We start from the raw sequence: 19,103 nt of genomic DNA, 5'->3' as shown, positions 1-19,103 counted from the left end.
TGGTCCACCAATGATTAGGTTTATAACTCTATGATGCTGGCTGTGTCGTCTAACAAACGCGCGGTCGCCCAGAAACGCTCAGACCGGACCCGATATCACTAACGCGCGTGAACACTAGTTATTCGAGCAACATAATGGAATCTATGCCCGGGGGGGGGGGCATTTACATTGACGAGTGGATACCATGCGCGACCACAAAAAAAAACACGAAAAAGGATGTCTTTTTCACGATATGGCACGTTACGTACGTAACGTGTCAAAAAACGTGTCAAAAACACAAAAATAATGAAAAAAGGGTATCTATTTCGCTAGGAAAATTACGTGTTTTGGGTCGAATTTGTGGGGATGATAAAACAAAATTAAAATGTTCTATAAAGGATGTCCTTTTTGCCCCAACACTTCGTGTTTAGAGTCCGATTTGCGCAAGGTTTAGAAGGTGGGGGTCGTACTAAACCAAATAAGGTAAAGCAGACGACCGAAGGACCCGTAACAATAAAACATTCCTGTACTTGTTTAGGGGTTCATTTCAGGGAATATTTACTAAGAGTATCGTTTTGTTACGTGTTTAGGGTGCTTTTCGAGACCCCATGGTCGCGCAATTAAGGTATCCACTCGTGAATGGAAGAGCCCCCCCCCCCCCCGAGATCTATGTCATAGCTGTCAAGCCCAGAAACCATAACATCTCGAGAAACTTGTTTCAATTATTTCATTTTCAACTCAATATAAATTGAGTTGATACAGTGATAACAAGACAGTGCCCTAAAGAAAATACCAAGGTCATTTCAACTCAATATAGACATGTTTTCAGAAAATTATACACAGAATAATCATGTGTAGAGGATTATAATTCATGTTGTGAAAATGATGAATCCCACTCGAAAGCAACTTAGAGATAATGTTTAGACATGAAAAAAATAAAATCATCTGTGAAAGTGTCTTCTTAACCGGACTCATATTATCCGAGATATGAATAAAAATGTAAATAAAAAATATAAAAGAAAAAATAAGCGTTACAGTACTGCTCAACTATAAAAAAAAATCTTAAGATATTTTCACAGCCCCGTATTTTCCTCTATTCCTTTACATTGGCATGATTGGAAAGCGTTTTGTCTGATACTATTTCAGCTCATATGATATAGCACTAATGTATTTTAGATTCCAAAACTTCTTCCCATTACCTGTTACTAATCAGATCGAGATGGCAGCTAGCTCTGGTTCATCCCAGCTTTTGTTATTCATGGACGTTTGCAAAAAAAAAAAATCCGGGAGTGGGTGGGGCTGCAAGACCTAAATTTTCGAAGAAACTTAAGAGCGAGGGGGCTTGTGATGGGGAGCTTTTGCATTTTCTAGAATAAAATTGAAGGATTTCGTGCACAATTTTGGTGAATTTTGCCCTCTCGGTCGGCGGCCCCCGGCCGCGTACGGTCAAAGGCCTATATTACATTGGTTTGAAACAATTTCATGTGCAGTAAGGCTCGTAATTTGCTGGCACTGCGACCCTGATCATGAAGAAACACCAGTCTGGGTCAGAAGAGGGGGAAACAGAAGGAGCAAAAGGAACTCCAATACTGTTTAATTCTCAAGAAATTTATTTTTGAATGCTCTTAGAAACGCAACTTTTATACTCCATTTTTACACAAAGTCCTTACCGTGGGGGGGGGGTGTCCCACAGCCTCTCCCGCTCGATTGCTTCGGTATCTCACGCTGTCAAAAATATTGTGCCCCCTTCGGGATTTTGCCCCCCCCCCCCAAAACTGAAAGTGTTCCGGCTCGCCTCAATGGCACTGTCCTCATGTCTCTATTAGGTCTTAAACTGAGCGCGCTTCGCGCGGTCTTTGGCGCATCCCCCCCAATGCCGTGACCGGCCACGGTATACGCCCCTGCATACCAGGATATATGTGCTGTGAAATTGTGCGAAATTTCAAAATGTCACAATTTCCTTACTTTACATCCGATTTTCAGTGCTGAATGCTTGTATTTGGACTTGTCCTTTGGCGGAACCGGGAGTATGCTGATTTTTTTTTGTTTTAGTGTTCTTTTTTCTTCTAATTGGTTTCTTCCTATAATTGCTGAAGTGCCTGCCAGCCTAGAGTAATCACACAGTCATTGAAGTATGCACAACGAAGGCACGGGGGGGGGCAGTACTTGCATGCTCTCCAGAAATTTTGAAAGGCCGTATTGCATTTTTTTTACACTGAAAATCTACACAAAATTCACCAATATATATTATACACGATATCCTCAGTTTCACTCTACAAAATTGATAAATGCATGGCTTCAATGAAAAGCGCGGTCGCTTCACGTACTCCCTCGCTTTCATAAAAAAAAGTTTACGCATGCCCCCCCCCCCCCCGCCACTGATCTGTGGACAGATCAGTGCCCCCCGCATACAATTTCTGCGCACGGCTATAATATATGAAGTACGGTGGAACATTAACTTCATACTCCAGGATAATAATATTAAATTCAAGCTGAGGAGAATGCTCTCGTATCCTTCACTATTCAGGCTTGCTTTGAGAACATACACTGCAGAGGCGGTCGAATCCGCGCCGGGGGAGGGGGGATGGAAAGTGAGAATCTTTTCTATTTTTCCCTTGTAAAATTTTCATCGGGAAAATGTGCCCCCGGCCCACCGTTTAAGAAAAAATCATGGATCTGCCCCTGATACATTAGAGTTTAAAGCTTCTCTGTCTAGCTGCTTGCAATGAATATAGTTCTCTCTCTTCTTTCACCAGTTGGCGTTGGGGTCATCTGGCATCTTTGAAGAAGAAGGGGATAATTCCTAACAAAAAATATAGGCCTATATACATACTTTGTATATAGGCCTAGAATTCTTCAAGTTAAAGGGGTGCTCAGGACCGAGAAGGCTAAATAAATAGAGTAAACTGAGAGCAAAATGCTGAACATTTCAATACAAATAACGAAGTTATGCACGCAGGCGCGTAGCCAGGGGGCGATTGGGGCGGGTGGCTCCCCCCCAAACATCCCCATAAATAAAAAAAGGGGGAAACAGAGAGGAGGAAAGGAAACGCGAAGGGAGGAAAGAGGAGAAATGTAGCATTGTGTGGGGGGTTTTTGTATTATTTTTTTTCATCAAAATGAGAGAGGAAAAAGAGCCGATGAATATAGAGATATCCGCATTTGATAAAACTTCCGCCCTTTGAAATTTCAGAGTTTCGAATTGCTCCCGGGAATCTCTGCGGGATGAATAATCCCTCCCGGCAGTACCCTTGCTCTGTTTTGCGAGTTAAAGTCGCTAAATGATTGTTTGTAATCAACTTCTTTCAAAGGGAAGCATTCAATATGACTTACAGAAAACCCTTTTCTCAGGACCCTTTTCTTTGCAAAAAATGAAAATTAAAACGCTTTATCTTCTGCGCTTCGCGCGGGGTGATTATTATTTTAATTTCCTCCATTTTATCCCTTTTTCGTGCGTTCACATTCACTTTTGAAAACAATGTTTAAAATATCACAATATAGTCAATTGAATTGGAGCTGATATAGGCCTATAAGAGAGACGGCTCCCTTTTATTTCATTATGAAACACCCAAATGCTTCGCGCTTCGCTGACTAGTTATAAAAGGATCAGCTGGGTGCAACGTTGTTGTAGTCATATTTTCCTATTTTCTAGTCGTATTTTACTAGTTCAGAAATGTAACCATCAGCGACACTACTGGGACTGCTGGTCTAGATATATGTATAGATAGATAGAGATAAAATAGATGAATAAACATTAAATGAATATATATACAATGATTAATAATGATAAACAATCGATAAACTCTTGTGTTTGTGTTTCGGTACGACATTATAAAGGGGGTGAAATTTACCAAGGCCGAGTTGTTTGTAAGAGTTTTACCATTGCCAATTTTTGAAAGATCCGATTATATGAAATCTAAACTTAATTCCTATTAATATTAAAAAATTACACAAATAATATATATTATATTTCAAAATATTTTTTTGATTAATTATGCATATTATTATTAATATAAAAATAAGAATGCAATTATGAAAATATCCATACAATGGACGAGGTGATCTGTACATGGTCTCTTCTGCTGGACTCAGTAATTTGTTAAAAATGGTCAGTGTGTAACTCTACGAAAATCCCTGAAAATCTTTCAATTTTTGCCCCAAATATACGAATCAACAATAATTTCATGTTCTAAATTAGGCTATCACATTTTTCATTCCATTTTCATATCTTCATTCAACTATTAAATCTGTTATTTTGGTGTAAATTATCTCTGCTCGATTTAAGTTCGCTAGCAATACCACCAGTTTTCTGTGTTCGTTGACTTAACCGAGCTGCTGATGATTGATTGTATTTGTAATCAATAAGCCCATCTCTCATATTCAACGTTTTGACAAATTTAATTAATTAAGCTGGTAGATCTGAAATAGCCCAGGCATACCATATTCTATGAAGATCCCCTGTACTGTTGCTATATAGTCAAACTTTCAAAGGTTATGAATTTACAATACAACTTACACAGTTACAAGCCATGTATGATGTAAAAATAAAATTTCGTATCGACCTCGGGTCGATCGGCGAGCGAAACTGCTGCAGTGCTGGTGCGGTGCGGTGAGCTCGCTGCATGCGCAGCGGTAACGTAGCCAGGCTGCTTGTAGAGAGTAAAAATCATTTACTGACGTAAGGTTACTCTCAATGAAGCCAGGTATCCTCTATCCATTCATGTGCGTGTAGGCCGCCAAAACCTGAAATTCTGAATTGAAACTTTCGCCCCAGAGCAGAGCAGAGGCGCTCGGCCAATACGGGAGACTCTCCAATGTGTGTGAGACTGGGACACAGTGGGAGATAATCTCCCATTAATTAGAGACTTGCTATGGCTATGCAAAAGAACAAAAAAAAAACATCACCAACAAAAGCACAATTTTTTCCACCTAAAATTTTGTCTCACTGGGCCTGAGGTCAGAAGCCCATTTGTTTTGTGTGTGGATGACAACAAAAAAAACCTTATGTGATAAAATAATAGTTGGCCTAGACGGTTAATTTTTAAAGTAGACCGTAAAAAGGGGTAATTTTTCATGAGGAATCTGCTTATCACATCTTTATTTGCCGCCAAGGTACCGTAATTAGCAGTAGAGGCGCACGGCCAATATGGGAGACTCTCTCCAATAGGGGAGACAATCTCCCACATTGGAGACTTGCTTTGCAAAAGGACAAAAGAAACAACACCAACAAAAGCATGATTTTTTCCACCCAAAATTTTGTCTCACTGGGGTCAGAAGCCCATTTGTTTTGTGTGTGATTGACAACAAAAATCCTTATCAAAACAAAAGTAGACGGTGAATTTTTAAAGTAGACGGTGAAAAGGGGTAATTTTTCATGAGGGATCTGCTTATCACATTTTTATTTGCCGCCAAGGTAATCCTTTTGCCGCAAATGTAAACAAAGGAAATTGGTCTCCAAAACTGGAGACTGTCTCTGAAATTGGATACCCAAATTCTTCACAAAAGTCTCTGATATTGGAGATAATCTCCCACATTGGAGACAGTCTCCAATATTGGCCGTGCGCCTCTACTGATTAGGGTGTCTGAAGCCGCACTGAAAAGTGTCAGCATAACACAGGCTGATTTAGGGGAAAATATGGCACATATTTTTCGAGATGTTCAGGCTACTAGAAAAATGTGATCTGAATTGATTATTAACTTGTGTTTGGCATGTATGGAAAGAGAAAATTCAGGGGCTTCTTTTGACAGTAAGGACAAGTGTATATGATCATTCTAAATAAGGATTTAGAGATAAATTGCAAACCCTTATTTTTGTGTGTGTTGAGATTGCCATTTCCGAATTCCCCATGCGTTTTCTATGGGAAAATGACATTTCTGTTTTGCACAATTTTTTCACTTTGTCGCAATTTTTCATTGTGATCTGGTTTCCAAATCTTTATAAAAATCATACCATCAGAAAGAGCATAAAAACTCCTATTTGACTCTTTATGGACAAGTTTTTGGCATTAATACTAAATTTATAACAGCTCTCGGAAGCTAAAAATTTGGATTTGTGTGTGTCCATTTCTTAACTACACAGTCAATGGCAGAAAAATGCTGAAAATTTACCTAATTTCATTCTTCTTTTTTGCAACCAATAATTGGATTTTTTCAAAAATGTTACATTTCTGTAAGTCTGAAGGTCATTTCTCTTCAAATTCACAAAGAAAATGTGATATTTTCTTGAAATAAGAAAAATAATTTTTTTCTCCAGACACCCTACCGTAATCCTTAGCTTTTGAAGCAAATGTAAACAAAGGAAATTGGTCTCCCAAACTGGAGTGGAGACTGTCTCTGAAATTAGATACCCAAATTTTTTACAAAAGTCTCTGATATTGGAGATAATCTCTCTTAGTCTCATGCCATGGGAGACAGTCTCCAATTATTGGCTGTGTGCAAGATTTCTACATTCCTTCTAAAAGATCTAGCCCAAAATCATGAAACTTCATTTCCGACATTTCTGCGCCATCGATTTTATTTGTAAACAAGTATTCATCAAAAAAATGAGAAAAATATCATAAGATCGAAGAGACTTGCCCGATGTTTACGCCGCCATCTTGTTTCCTATTGTTCTTCGCCAATGTTATGAGACGCACGCGTCTGTAACGATGTCAATATATCCACCACTGTTCAAAATATCGGGAATGGGGGAATGGCTGTATTTCGGCTTCGATCTACATGTTATCTGTAGACATAACTTAGCTGATCGCTTGGATTCACTGTGCAACGTAATGTTGATAATATGAACTGAAGTTAGCAACCAAATCATGCGAACCTGTGGTGAACAAATTGCCAGCGTGCCGCATGCGAATCTTTGCATGATTTGGTTGCTTACTTCAGTTGATATCCATGTGGTTGATCAGATCTAACACAACTCTTTGTAAGACAGAGCTCATCACAGGAAAGTTCAGATTTCAACTTCGAAATTTGGTCCTACCATTTAAAGGAACATTGTCTTTAATACACAATACGGTGCTGAAAGGGGAGAGGATTGATATTTTGGCTACGAACTGGCTACCGTTACAATGTGACGCTGTAACACATACAATGATTTATTAAGCTGTATTTCAAGATTTTAAGAAATAGATTAAAGTTGAAATTTAAAATTGGAATTAAACGCATTTGTAATTTAAAGTATTCTGATTTTGCCCATCTCTTTCAGGCCAAGCGTACAAGGAAAGTTGGTATCACTGGAAAGTATGGGACCCGTTATGGTGCTTCCCTGCGTAAGATGGTGAAGAAGATCGAGATCTCCCAGCACAGCAAATGCACCTGTGTCTTCTGTGGAAAGGTAAAATTTCTTTTTGTGCTTTTCATGTCCTGAGTTCCCATATTTTGAGTTTGAATATCTAGTCTGCATACCAGCTTCCAAGCTCTTCCAAAATCAAATGATATAACTTAAACAAAACAGGCCTTGAGCCATGTTTTGGTAGTTTGGTTTTAATTCCTTGTCTGGCTTCCTAGTAAAATTTAGTTTTTCTGTCGGGTTATGCATGATCAAGCAGGATTTAAAGGCAAAGCTATCAAGTTACGAGCAAACGGCATACCATATTAAACCTGAGTTCATGTAGCTCCAATGATTCTATGAGAAAGTTCTATTTCCTATAGCACCCCTATTTGATTAATTACTTTCAGTGGTTTTATCAGTGAATAATTTATACAATTAATCTACATTTTTTTCCATTGTGATATCCTTAACAGTTTATTCATTTTCATGTTTCATTAATGTAAATATGTTTGTTTATTTATGTTACTAAGCATTGCTAAGATAATGACTCAGAATTTGATGTTATTACATGGATGATATGGATGTTATTTATTGTAATCGTTATTCTGTTTTCATCAGGTCATTGATGATAACAACTTTTTGCTGATCTTTTTTTCCTGTATTGATATGTTCTAATGAATAATAAAATAATTCAGGTCAATTGTCACCTTGTCAACTAGATCTGGCTTATTCACATAAACCTGAGTCGGTGAAATCTTGAATTCTAAGCTTACTGATAAATTCTTGGCAGCATAAGGGTTATGTGATTCCCCTGGTTGGTTCTTAGAGATTTAATAAAAGACATGTATCTATTTTCATATTTGTTTCAACAGCCTGCGGAATAGGGTACTATCTTAAATAAGTTACTGTTATTGTCGTGTTTTGGTTTATACAGGATACAATGAAGAGGAAGGTTGTTGGTATCTGGCATTGCAAGATCTGCAGAAAGACTGTAGCTGGAGGTGCTTGGGTATACAGGTGAGTGGATTTTTATCAAACCTACCAGGTCAGAGTGGATTCATTCAACCAAACCCCTTGTAGATCGTGGTCATGAAAGCAATACTACATTCTGCATGGACTTACACTTAGGACCAATTGATCACATCTACTGTTATGGCCTAATAACTTTATAAGGGGAAGATCACCCTGACATACATGTTTATCGTAAAAACAGCAGAAAAAATAGTGAAAAATATTGCTGATGGCTTGAGAAAAATCTATCAAAGAATTAAAAAGTCATTAGAATTATTTTGTTTGTGACGTCATGTGCAAGAAGCATTCCTACATAGTGAATGGTAAAAAATTCAATGAAATGTCATTCATTGAAAAAATTGTTTTTACTGTACTTTCTGTATATCAATAGACAAATCATTTCTCACCTGATTATGGGCGATTCCACAAAAGAAAACCAAAATAAGTCATCAAGAACAAATTAGAAAAATGAAATTCATGCATTTTAAATTACCTAACATATGGGGCAGCTGCTTGTTAATAACGTCACATATCCAAAACTTAAAATTCTAATAACAATGGATTTTCTCCAAACCTTCATCAATACTTTTTGTCCCACCTGCATAGCAGAGTGAGACTAGAGGCGCCGCTTTTCCGACGGCGGGCGGCGGTGGCGGCGTCAACATCAAATCTTAACCTGAGGTTAAGTTTTTGAAATGACATCATAACTTAGAAATTATATGGATCTAGTTCATGAAACTTGGCCATAAGGTTAATCAAGTATTACTGAACATCCTATTAGAATTTCATGTCACATGACCAAGGTCAAAGGTCATTTAGGTTCAATGAACTTTGGCCAATTTGGGTGTATCTGTTGAATTACAATCAAAACTTTAAAAGTTTTTGGATCTGATTCATGAAACTTGGACATAATAGTAATCAAGTATCACTGAACATCCTGTGCAAGTTTCAGGTCACATGATCAAGGTAAAAGGTCATTAAGGGTCAATGAACTTTGGCTGGATGGGGGTATTTGTTGAATTACCATCATAACTTTGAAAGTATGTTGGTCTAGTTCATAAAACTTGGACTTAAGAGTAATCTAGTATCACTGAACATCCTGTGCGCATTTTAGGTCACATGACCAAGGTCAAAGGTCAATGAACTTTGGCCATAATGGGGGTATCTGTTGAATTACCATCATAACTTTGCAAGTTTATTGATCTGACTTTTGAAACTTGGACATAAGAGTAATCAAGTATCACTGAATATCCTGTGCAAGATTTAGGTCACATGATCAAGGTCCAAGGTCATGTGAGGTCAATGAACTTTGGCCACATTGGGGTATTTGTTGAATTACCATCCTATCTCTGTAAGTGTATTGGTCTAGTTCATAAAACGTGGAAATAAGAGTAACCAAGTATCACTGAACATCTTGTGCGAGTTATAGTAGTTTTCAAAGTCAGCACTGCTGCTATGTTGAACTGCGTGATGCAGGTGAGACGGCCAGAGGCATTCCACTTGTTACAATTTTTCTACTATTTTTACAACAAACTTTTCTTCAGGGTGAACTTCCCCTATAAGTGTCATGAAAATCATACAAAATGTATCAGTCATTTTAGATTTCATTTTGATGAAATTTAATAACAAAAGATATATAATTCAATAATCTTAGAGTAGCAGCACAGTGGTTTGAAACATTCCTACAAATATATGCAAAGAGCAAGGAAATTTGTCTATTAAAGTTAAAACTCGCATCAAGTGCTCTGCCTATTTCAAGGCAATGAAAAGAAGATTCTTATGTAAGATTATTTATTTTCTTCACCTTGCAGTACCACAGCCGCTGCCACGGTCAGGAGTGTCGTCCGCCGTCTCCGTGAAATGCAGGACATTTAGATTGGATCATCTTTCAACCACAAACTCTTACACGTGTATAGCCACTCTGGAAACACTACATCTGATTCCCAATATCCTGCAGGAAAGACAGATTCCTCAAGCGTTTCATGATCTGAGAGCTCTCCTTTATTGCCTCTACATCTGGATTCCATCTCAGCATACTGTTCTGTGGACATGGAGCAAAGGGGACTGGTGTTATCCATCACTTGATCTTGATAAACCCGTCTGTGCAAAATTTCAAAGACTTTTTGGCACACCATTTTAACATGTGAGCCTACCAACACAATAAACCCAGCAAATCACTCATAAAATCTAGTGTGTATGATGTAGTTTGTATGTGTTCAAGGCCCCTTTACAAAGGTAGTTCTCAGAAAAAAAAAATTATGCAATTCATAGAAGTCGTGAATTACTATCCTTGAGTCCAGCCTCAAGAATGAAAACCTGGGCCTGTTGTATAAAAGTCACTATTATGGTAACTTTGTCATTAAATCGTAACTACCATGGTAACGATGATCAACAGCCAATCAGAATCAAGGATTCCATGGAAGTTACCACTGGATGGCAAAGTTATATGAGAGTAACTTTTATGCAATGGGTCCCTGGGAAGCATTTCATCAATATATTTCATCCAAAAAGTTGTTGGATCCGACAACTTTCCTTGAACGTGATTGGTTGAGAGGTAATATTACTGTGGTAACTCTCAAGAACAACATACTTATGGGGTGTTGCAAGAAAACTTGCGATCAATTGCAAGTCAAATTTTGGTCCCTAAATTTAATTTGCTACAGCTAACGTTGATCTATCGGTTGTAAAATTGCAACAGAATATTTGCAATTGATCGCAAATATTTTCTTGCAACACCCCCTTAGTCTGATAAAACGATAAGTTTTTCTATGAAACACTTCCCTGGGGAACATTTCATGATTTTCATCAACATTTTTTCATCTTGCAAATTTCCTTGTTATTGAAAGGCTGAGAAGCAACTGTTGAATAAATTTGTTGGTTATAACATTTAACAAGTCGCAAAAGACGCAAATTAATGAAATGTTCGCCAGATAGACAATGTACGCAGGCCCTAGTGCACACTGAATGTGCGCTTGGGGTTTTCTGGTTGGCTGCTCCAAAAGAAGAGCAGATAACGACTGTTATGGTTGTTAATAATAAAAGGAAAACTATTAATGACTGCATATTCTAGCTAAAGCACCAATTGCCATCAGGCACAGTCCGAAAGCCACCCATCCACGTTATTTTCTTAACAAAATGTCACAGAAACTGCAAAATTGCAAGGCTGCTACAGGCCAAAAGATAGTTGGACAATGAAATATAATTTTGTTCTGAGAATGACCTTTATACTTGACTGAAAACTGTCGCGGTAGCCAGAGCCAGGGGGGAAGATTACACATTTTATGGATTTTCATGTAGCTTTAGTAAACATTTTTAATAGTACAATAACCCAACACCTAAAGAAATTGCCAATTTAATTAGAAAACTTGTCATAAATACAACACTATTTCTTGATATGATTAGATCTGGTATCAATTGATACTTTAACCCTAAAATGACTAGAGGCCATGATGCCTCCCCTGTAAGTTTGTGATTGATTAACCAAAGTATATCTTCCTGATGTATATCTTCTTGATGTGAATTTCATTTATGTCAAAGTAAAGTACTGGTACGGCTGCAACAGAGTTGCCAAGTAGTACTGCTGCAATGAACAAATGCTGGAGTTCATGATTAATCCTACAATTGAAGTAAAATTCATTACAAAATATAGTAAAAAAATAAATAACATGAGCATTATTTTTATTTTTAACTAGGTTAATCGTAAAGCTATTTTGCAAGGTATTTTACTCCATTATTTCGGATTATTACTTCAAGGCAAATGGATTCATGCAGACATACCTTACTGTGATAAATATATATTACACCAAAGCAATGAATTCCTGATTATTGAAACAAATATTTACCTTAAGAAACAATTTCAAATTCATTGAGGGAAGTAATTTGAGTTCATGACAAGTTTTCTCATTTTGGTAACTTTAGGTGATTAAATATTTACACTAGTCCCATGTCCTTACTTTTAAAGGGGAATCCAACCCAAATAAAAACTTGTTTTTATAAGGAAGAGAAATATCAGACAAGTTAATAGGTGAAAGTTTGAACAATATTGGACAAACAAGAAAGTAATGAATTTTTAAAAGATGTAAATATTGGTAATCACTATACCCATGGAGACTTCAAATTGGCCGCATATGGGTGTCATAGTGATGTAAGGCAAGGACTACTCTTCCATGTACTCCAATACATATTATGGCTACATTAACTGCAGTGTTGTAGTGCCTTGATGCTCGGCCTTGGCCTTAAGGCGCCTTAAGGCCTATTTTTTCAAAGCCTTGGCCTTGAACATTCAAGCCTTGGCCTTGAGAGGGCCTTGGCCTTGGCCTTGAGGATTTTGAGCCTTGAAATTTCAAGGCATTTTCAAGGCATTTTCAAGGCTTTTTCAAGGCATTTTGTATTTTGTACTTTCATTTGTTTTATAAAAGTAATTACAAATGTTTCAATTGTTCTGTACATCTAATGACACTAAATACTACCAGTCAGCAGCAGCAGAAGCAGTAAGTGTACTTAGCAGTGCCATCAGTTGCAATTATCATCACATAATTATGTAACAAAGAGAAGTGATGAAAATTAATATTGTTTATTGGTAATATGATGTAATCATGACTAATAAGGATAATGACAATATCAATAATAATGATAATAATTATGATTACATGTAGGATTATAGTCAGTGGCGTAACTACAGGGGGGGCATGGGGGCACGTGCCCCCCCCCCAAATCGGCTGACTAAAAAAAAGGAGGAAAAGAGGGAGAAAGGAAGAGAAACGTAGTGGGAAAGAAAACATTAATGTTCATTATAATGTTATAATTATGTTATGTTACATTACATAAGAAACATTTTTTTTCATATAAATGAAACATAATTGGGTCAGGGCATATATGTCTTCATTGTTCCTGGTGCTCCCATTGTCTGTTTACCGAGATATATAATCCTGCTATACTAAAACCTCCCGTTTTCAAGTCAATATACACCAAACTACCAAATATATTTCCTCGCACTTCGAGTTATTCTTTTACATGTACAATAGTATGCTTTTTTTTTCATGAATACTTTAAGTGATTGTCCCATTTTAAGGTCTTAATATAAAACATTTCCTGTCTGTGCTTACGTTCGCAGTAGTGGATTGTTGAAAGATGTCTGCTCTCCATCAATTCCTAGAATGAGTCCTTAAAATGTCCCTTTTTCTGATCTGAATATCAAAAATTTCCAGCTCGCGCTTTGCGCTCGCATCATTTGGTTAGTGAACTACGTAAGGTCTTCTTGAATTCCTACAAACAAGCCTCAAAATGCCCCTCTTCAGGTCTGAATTTCCTAAATTTTCAGCTCGCGCTTCGCGCTCGCAAGATTTGATTAGTGAGATGGGTATGTTAATCATGATTACAAGTGCTTTATGTGCATGTTTAGATGTAATTCTAACAAAATCAGCAAGTGCTTATTGGCACTCCCATTAAATGACTATGGTGAGATGTGTATAATCTTAATAGATAAAAGATTCCTAAAATATAGTCCTTAAAATCTTCCTGTTTGGTGTCAATATTTACAAAAATTTCAGTTCGCGCTTCGCGCTCGCATTATTTAGCGAGACAGGTACGTATCATGATTACAAAAGATTGATTGTAATGTCCCTTTTTATGTTTGAATATCAAAAATTTTAAGCTCGCGCTTTGCGCTCGCATTATTTGACTAGTGAGATACATGTCCGTACATTGGCACTGTCCTTATAAAAATATATCTATTAGGTCAGTATACCTGGCATCTGGGCGTGCTTCGCGAGCTCACTAGGCAGTTCCAGGTTTCTGCTGGTGCCCCCAATGCCGTGACCCACGGTACGCCACTGATTATAGTGATTTTATGACAGGAATAATTCTGACAGATCTGACTGCAATTTTGACAACAATTTTCATACTTTAAAAATAGCTTACTTACTAAAGAATGATAACAAGGTTGATTTCTATTCCATTAGGTTTTCCTTGTATTATTTTCTTTGACCAACAAGAATGTTTTAAGTCTTAATGATATTCTGAAAAGATTCGGTAAACTTGAACACAAACTTCAATTTCGTCATTTCCAAATGGGCTATGGCATCAATGGCATGATGAGCCAAAAATTTTGAGGGGCCAAGCATGGCATACAGAGCAAAATTTTAGGTTTCAAAATCAACAAATTTTGGATTGTGCTTGCATAAATTATTGTTAAGTAAGGTTCGCATTCAATTTACACCCAAAAAAAATGCTTAGAATGTCTAGTTTTTAGGTCGGAATATTACAAATTTTTGAGCTCGCGCTTTGCGCTCGCATTGTTTGATTGGTGAGTTATGTATCCTATTTATGAGTCACTAAATGCAGTCCAGAACAGCTTCCTTTTCTGGTCAGTAAAAATTTCAGCTTGTGTTTTGTGCTCGCATTAATTTGTTTAGTAAGTTGCACACCTATTTCATGATTACGAAAACAGCTCGAAATATTTAAATTTCATTTCTTATTACATCTTATTACAGCATCTCGCAAGGATGCCCTTTTAACAGTGATTAGCACCATAATTGACCCAAAATCGAGTTTTACAACTTCAAAGTTGATTTTTTTTTTCAAAACCACTTGCTCGCTATGCTTTCTACATGTATAGCGGGAAATTAAAGCCTAAATCAAAATACCTGTCTTATCAATTATAAATCCCTTAAAAAAGCTTTGCTGAACTGCACCAAAATTCTCATTTTGACTTATATTGTAAGTGCATTTTTGGCTTTGACCTCCCCCCCCAAAAAAAAAATACATTCTGCCTCCCCTGTACCAGGTAGAGGAGAAAGACATATGTTGAGAATGGGCATGCCAGGATCAGATCACCTTGGTAATAATAATTATTGCAATGTGAATCGCCTAGAACAATGATTAAATGTTTTATGTCTAAATCTACAGGATCTATCATGAAATTATTTTCGTTTTAAATGTACAAGGGTCAAAAATTTTGCTCGCTCACACCTTTTATACATTTGGTCCTGTGTGTCATGTATGCCGCCTAAGCATTGTTTTCTAATTTTTTTCCATATATTGTACAATTGAAATGCCTTGGCCTTGGCCTTGGCCTTGAGGTTTTCAGGCCTTGGCCTTGGCCTTGGGTTTCCATGCCTTGGCATCAGCCTTGGTTATGGAAGCCTTGGCCTTGGGTATTAAAGCCTTGGCCTTGGCCTTGGAGGTTTGAGCCTTGACTACAACACTGCTAAACTGTCATTTTTCCCAAAAGTTTTATTTCAAAGTATATTTTCTTTCATGAGGACATACTACAATATACTACCTGGGCTATATTTAGATTACTGTCCCAGGGGAATGGGTACTTGGGAGAAAACCACAAATCCCTGATAATAAAGTACATGGCCTATGGGAAAGTTGTCCTTGCCCCTTGTCATAATTTACTTACACAGTTGCCAATTTGAAATCTACATAGTATTAGTGATCTCAATTTTAAAGCAGCTATAACTTTCTCATTGCTTATCCAATTTCTTTCAAACTTTCACCATTCTGTTAAATTTATTTTTCTCCTTCCCAACATAACATTTTATGGCCAAGGCTGGATTCCCCTTTAAGTGAAGAAAAAAAAAGATATGTTTTATTTTTTAAGATTTGGATTTGGGAATTTGGAATTACTCGCAAAGAAAACAATGCACTGCAGAACTCAGGATTTTGTATTTATAACTGTAAAGTGCTTCATGCACCTTTTATTAATTAGTCTGTTCATGCATACACATTGATAATAGTACAATACACATCTCACACAAACTCATATCCTAATTTCCATAACAGAACTTAAGTCTTGACAAGATTGCGTAACAAGTGTAGCATAATCAATTCTTCTCTATTCTCAGAATTATCTAGATAAAGTCACAGCAGCCGATGAAGTATTGATTTCATACATAACATGAAAAAAAGATGGGTGAATTTACACATTTAGGTTTAAATCAATTACTTTCCCTGAGCTTTTAGTGAATAAGGATTCCTCAATGATCATTGACACATTTATTGATCGAAGTTGGGCAATGTACCATGGCAACACATTCGAATCACAACTCACAAATAGAGCCAACATGATGATATTCGATCTGGTTTTGAAATTGTTACTTGTATTTTTGAAAAATTCTTCATGTAAATGTGAAGATACAGAATAAGCATGGTGAGAGGATTTAATGAAAAAATATCTAATACGTCTATACACTGGTGTTTAAATGATAAAATACTTGTTCACATGGAAGGTTTAACAGATTGATAGCAGAAGTTTCCAATAAATATAAAAGGAAATTAGCAAAACCTTTACCAGAAGTAACACATTTCCAATAAAACAATCGGTAAAATCTTAAAATACAACTGAAAAGGATTAACAATCTTAAAAGCAGAGTAATCTAAAAATATATTACATATATTTCCAAAGACAATATTGTACAATCCACACAAAAAAGTGTTTGAAATGATCAAATAATGATCCATTGTGTGTTGTTCATCTGTTTTCATGATCACAATTCTTCTGTACTAGAATTATGTGGAGCATTGTGGCCCAGTGGATTAGTCTTCGCACTTTGAAACAGAGGGTCATGGGTTAGAATCCCAGCCATGGCGTAATTTCCTTCAGCAAGAAACTGATCCACATTGTGCAGCACTCAACCCAGGTAAGGTAAATGGTTACCAGTAGGAAGTAATCCCTTGAAGAGCAATGTGAGCTATGAACGCCTAGCTTAGCCGGGTATTATAGGAGCGCCTTGAGCACCTAAAAAGGTGGATATGTGCGCAATATAAATACCCTATATTATTATCATTATTATTAGAATTATGTCCTGCAAAGGCATGAATTTTCATATTACAATATCAATTAAATCTAGCATGATATGGACAATAAATAATATTAACATACGATGCAAACCTCTCACGATATTTAAAAAATAAATAAAATACCAAATAAATATAATTCAAGAGACTCTACTACCATTAACATACAAAACGTGAGAATGGGTTCAAGATTTGATAGGGACGTGGAAAGTTTATAAGGGATTTACCAAAATTCAAAGAGCTTCAAAATTTTGGTTTATTTCACAAGACACACAATATGTCTGATATTCAAGAGAATTGATGCCACACACTCCCTAATTCTATTGTACTTTGAGTTCCTTTACTGTACATCTGATGACGGTGAAACGCCACAATGTGTTCTCATAAAGAGAGTTTCACGTTTCAGGGGCCTTAAACCTCGTTTCTCTTTTACAGGAAGTAAAAAATATACTAATATTTCCTTTCACTTTATAAAATTCAAAAGTCAGTGTCATCATTACTCAGCTCCCTCATTTGCATACGATCCGTGCTGTTCATGCAATTAAGTTAAAATATGTGAAATTTTAATAAGCTGCAACTTTGCTATTTTACCATAGAATTTGATGAAATTTTCAGCATTGTGTGAGCTTGTTTGATTTCTCAATTTATTCACATCTCCTTTGTTGATTTTTGGTGGGGGACCTGATATTTACTACAGCTGATAAAACATTGCACTTTCAAAATGAAATAAGGAGCTTTGAATCAATAGCTCCAAGTTTTTCATATAATTTACATGATAAAATAAGTGACAACTTTTTTTTATAAAATGAATACCATTCTAATATCTCTTTCCCAATCCTCATCTATATCTCTATTACTCTTTCTTAATGTCCCTATATTTATGTTCTCCTTCTCACCTCCTATCCCCTTACTTCATGTGCTCTCTCTCTACAACTGATTTTTTTCGAACCTCACCTTTCCCTTTTTTCACCTTACATATTGTTTTTTCTTTCTTATCCATCCATGATTAATTTCATTCTCTTTATCATTGTATAATTTTATAAATTTGTTGAAGATAAAGACCTTAAGACCAGATAGTTTGAGAAAAAAGAACTATTGGAAAGACAACTTGACCCTTTTTTCACAGTCTTCCCAACCACATGGACAAATTCCTGTCGTTTGATATAATTCAGACAAAAGTCAAATTTAACATATATACTTTAAACATATGAATTCTACTCCCTCAATATTTTCAATTAAAATCAGCACTCAATGTTTTGAAAAATAAAATGCAGCATTTTCTACATGGTATATAACTCAAATCATACTTCATAACATACATGAACCAGTAAGATATAAATATGAGTTTCACATTATCTACATGTATTATATTACAATAATATTGTATATCAATCCTACATGACATGTAATCCCCTCTTATTAATATTCAACTATAAAATGTTATTATTCATAAAAATAAGATATCTAAAATCATGTGACATTTATAACTTGATAACAAAACAAAAAAGTAGGGTAAAGGCTTAAGACATGATGCAGCAAAGCTTTGAAATATTTATAGGCCCGTACTTTGAGGTCTGTTACTTTAACTACCGTAAAATTCTGTGCTAAAATGGGAATTCAACAATCTAAAAACTAAGCTTAGAGTGGATTCATTTTATGTTTCCTGATCTCTTTCCCAAGATCACCACTGCTCATGGTCGTTAGGAAATAATTTTCATTTTTTAGGGGCTTTTTTTTCCACAATGGGGGAACTGCTGTACTTTGGGGCTTTTTCTTTCATTTTAGAGTTTCTTCGCATTCACTACTCAGACACCTCCTGGGAAGCAGAAAATCTATTGTCAAAAAACCTTCGTGACACAGCAGTCTTTGTCGAAAATTGGTGAATCAAAGCAGCAGTGTCATTCTGGACTTTGGGCAAACGACATATTTGTAATTTTTCATCCTGTCTGAATGACCTCCTGTCCAGGTGGGTGTTTCATGAAAGTTGTCAGCACCGACTAAATTGTCAATGCTGACAATTTCAGTGGAATCCTTGGTTTTGATT

The 19,103-nt window shown here is 36.4% G+C and overlaps 1 protein-coding gene across 1 annotated transcript; it reads left to right on the top strand.

Annotated features, from left to right (window-relative positions):
• Positions 1-4,043: 4,043 nt before the first annotated feature.
• LOC121426719 (60S ribosomal protein L37a-like) lies at positions 4,044-10,410 on the top strand. Its single transcript, XM_041623095.1, has 4 exons — positions 4,044-4,087; positions 7,181-7,309; positions 8,181-8,263; positions 10,069-10,410. Exons 1-4 carry the CDS (start codon positions 4,049-4,051, stop codon positions 10,130-10,132), a joined length of 315 nt encoding a protein of 104 aa, XP_041479029.1. The 5' UTR covers positions 4,044-4,048; the 3' UTR covers positions 10,133-10,410.
• Positions 10,411-19,103: the final 8,693 nt, after the last annotated feature.

The sequence above is a fragment of the Lytechinus variegatus genome, chromosome 13 (genome assembly GCF_018143015.1).
Source record: "Lytechinus variegatus isolate NC3 chromosome 13, Lvar_3.0, whole genome shotgun sequence".
In the NCBI taxonomy this organism is placed as follows: domain Eukaryota; kingdom Metazoa; phylum Echinodermata; class Echinoidea; order Temnopleuroida; family Toxopneustidae; genus Lytechinus; species Lytechinus variegatus.
Note: the sequence above shows the minus strand (reverse complement) of the source record. Positions and strands in the feature narration are given on the sequence as shown.

Coding starts and splice junctions, on each gene's coding strand:
- LOC121426719 (XM_041623095.1), top strand. CDS start 4,049: ATGGTCTCTTCTGCTGGACTCAGTAATTTGTTAAAAATG. Junction 7,310..8,180: donor CCTGTGTCTTCTGTGGAAAG/GTAAAATTTCTT, acceptor TGGTTTATACAG/GATACAATGAAGAGGAAGGT. Junction 8,264..10,068: donor GGAGGTGCTTGGGTATACAG/GTGAGTGGATTT, acceptor TTCACCTTGCAG/TACCACAGCCGCTGCCACGG.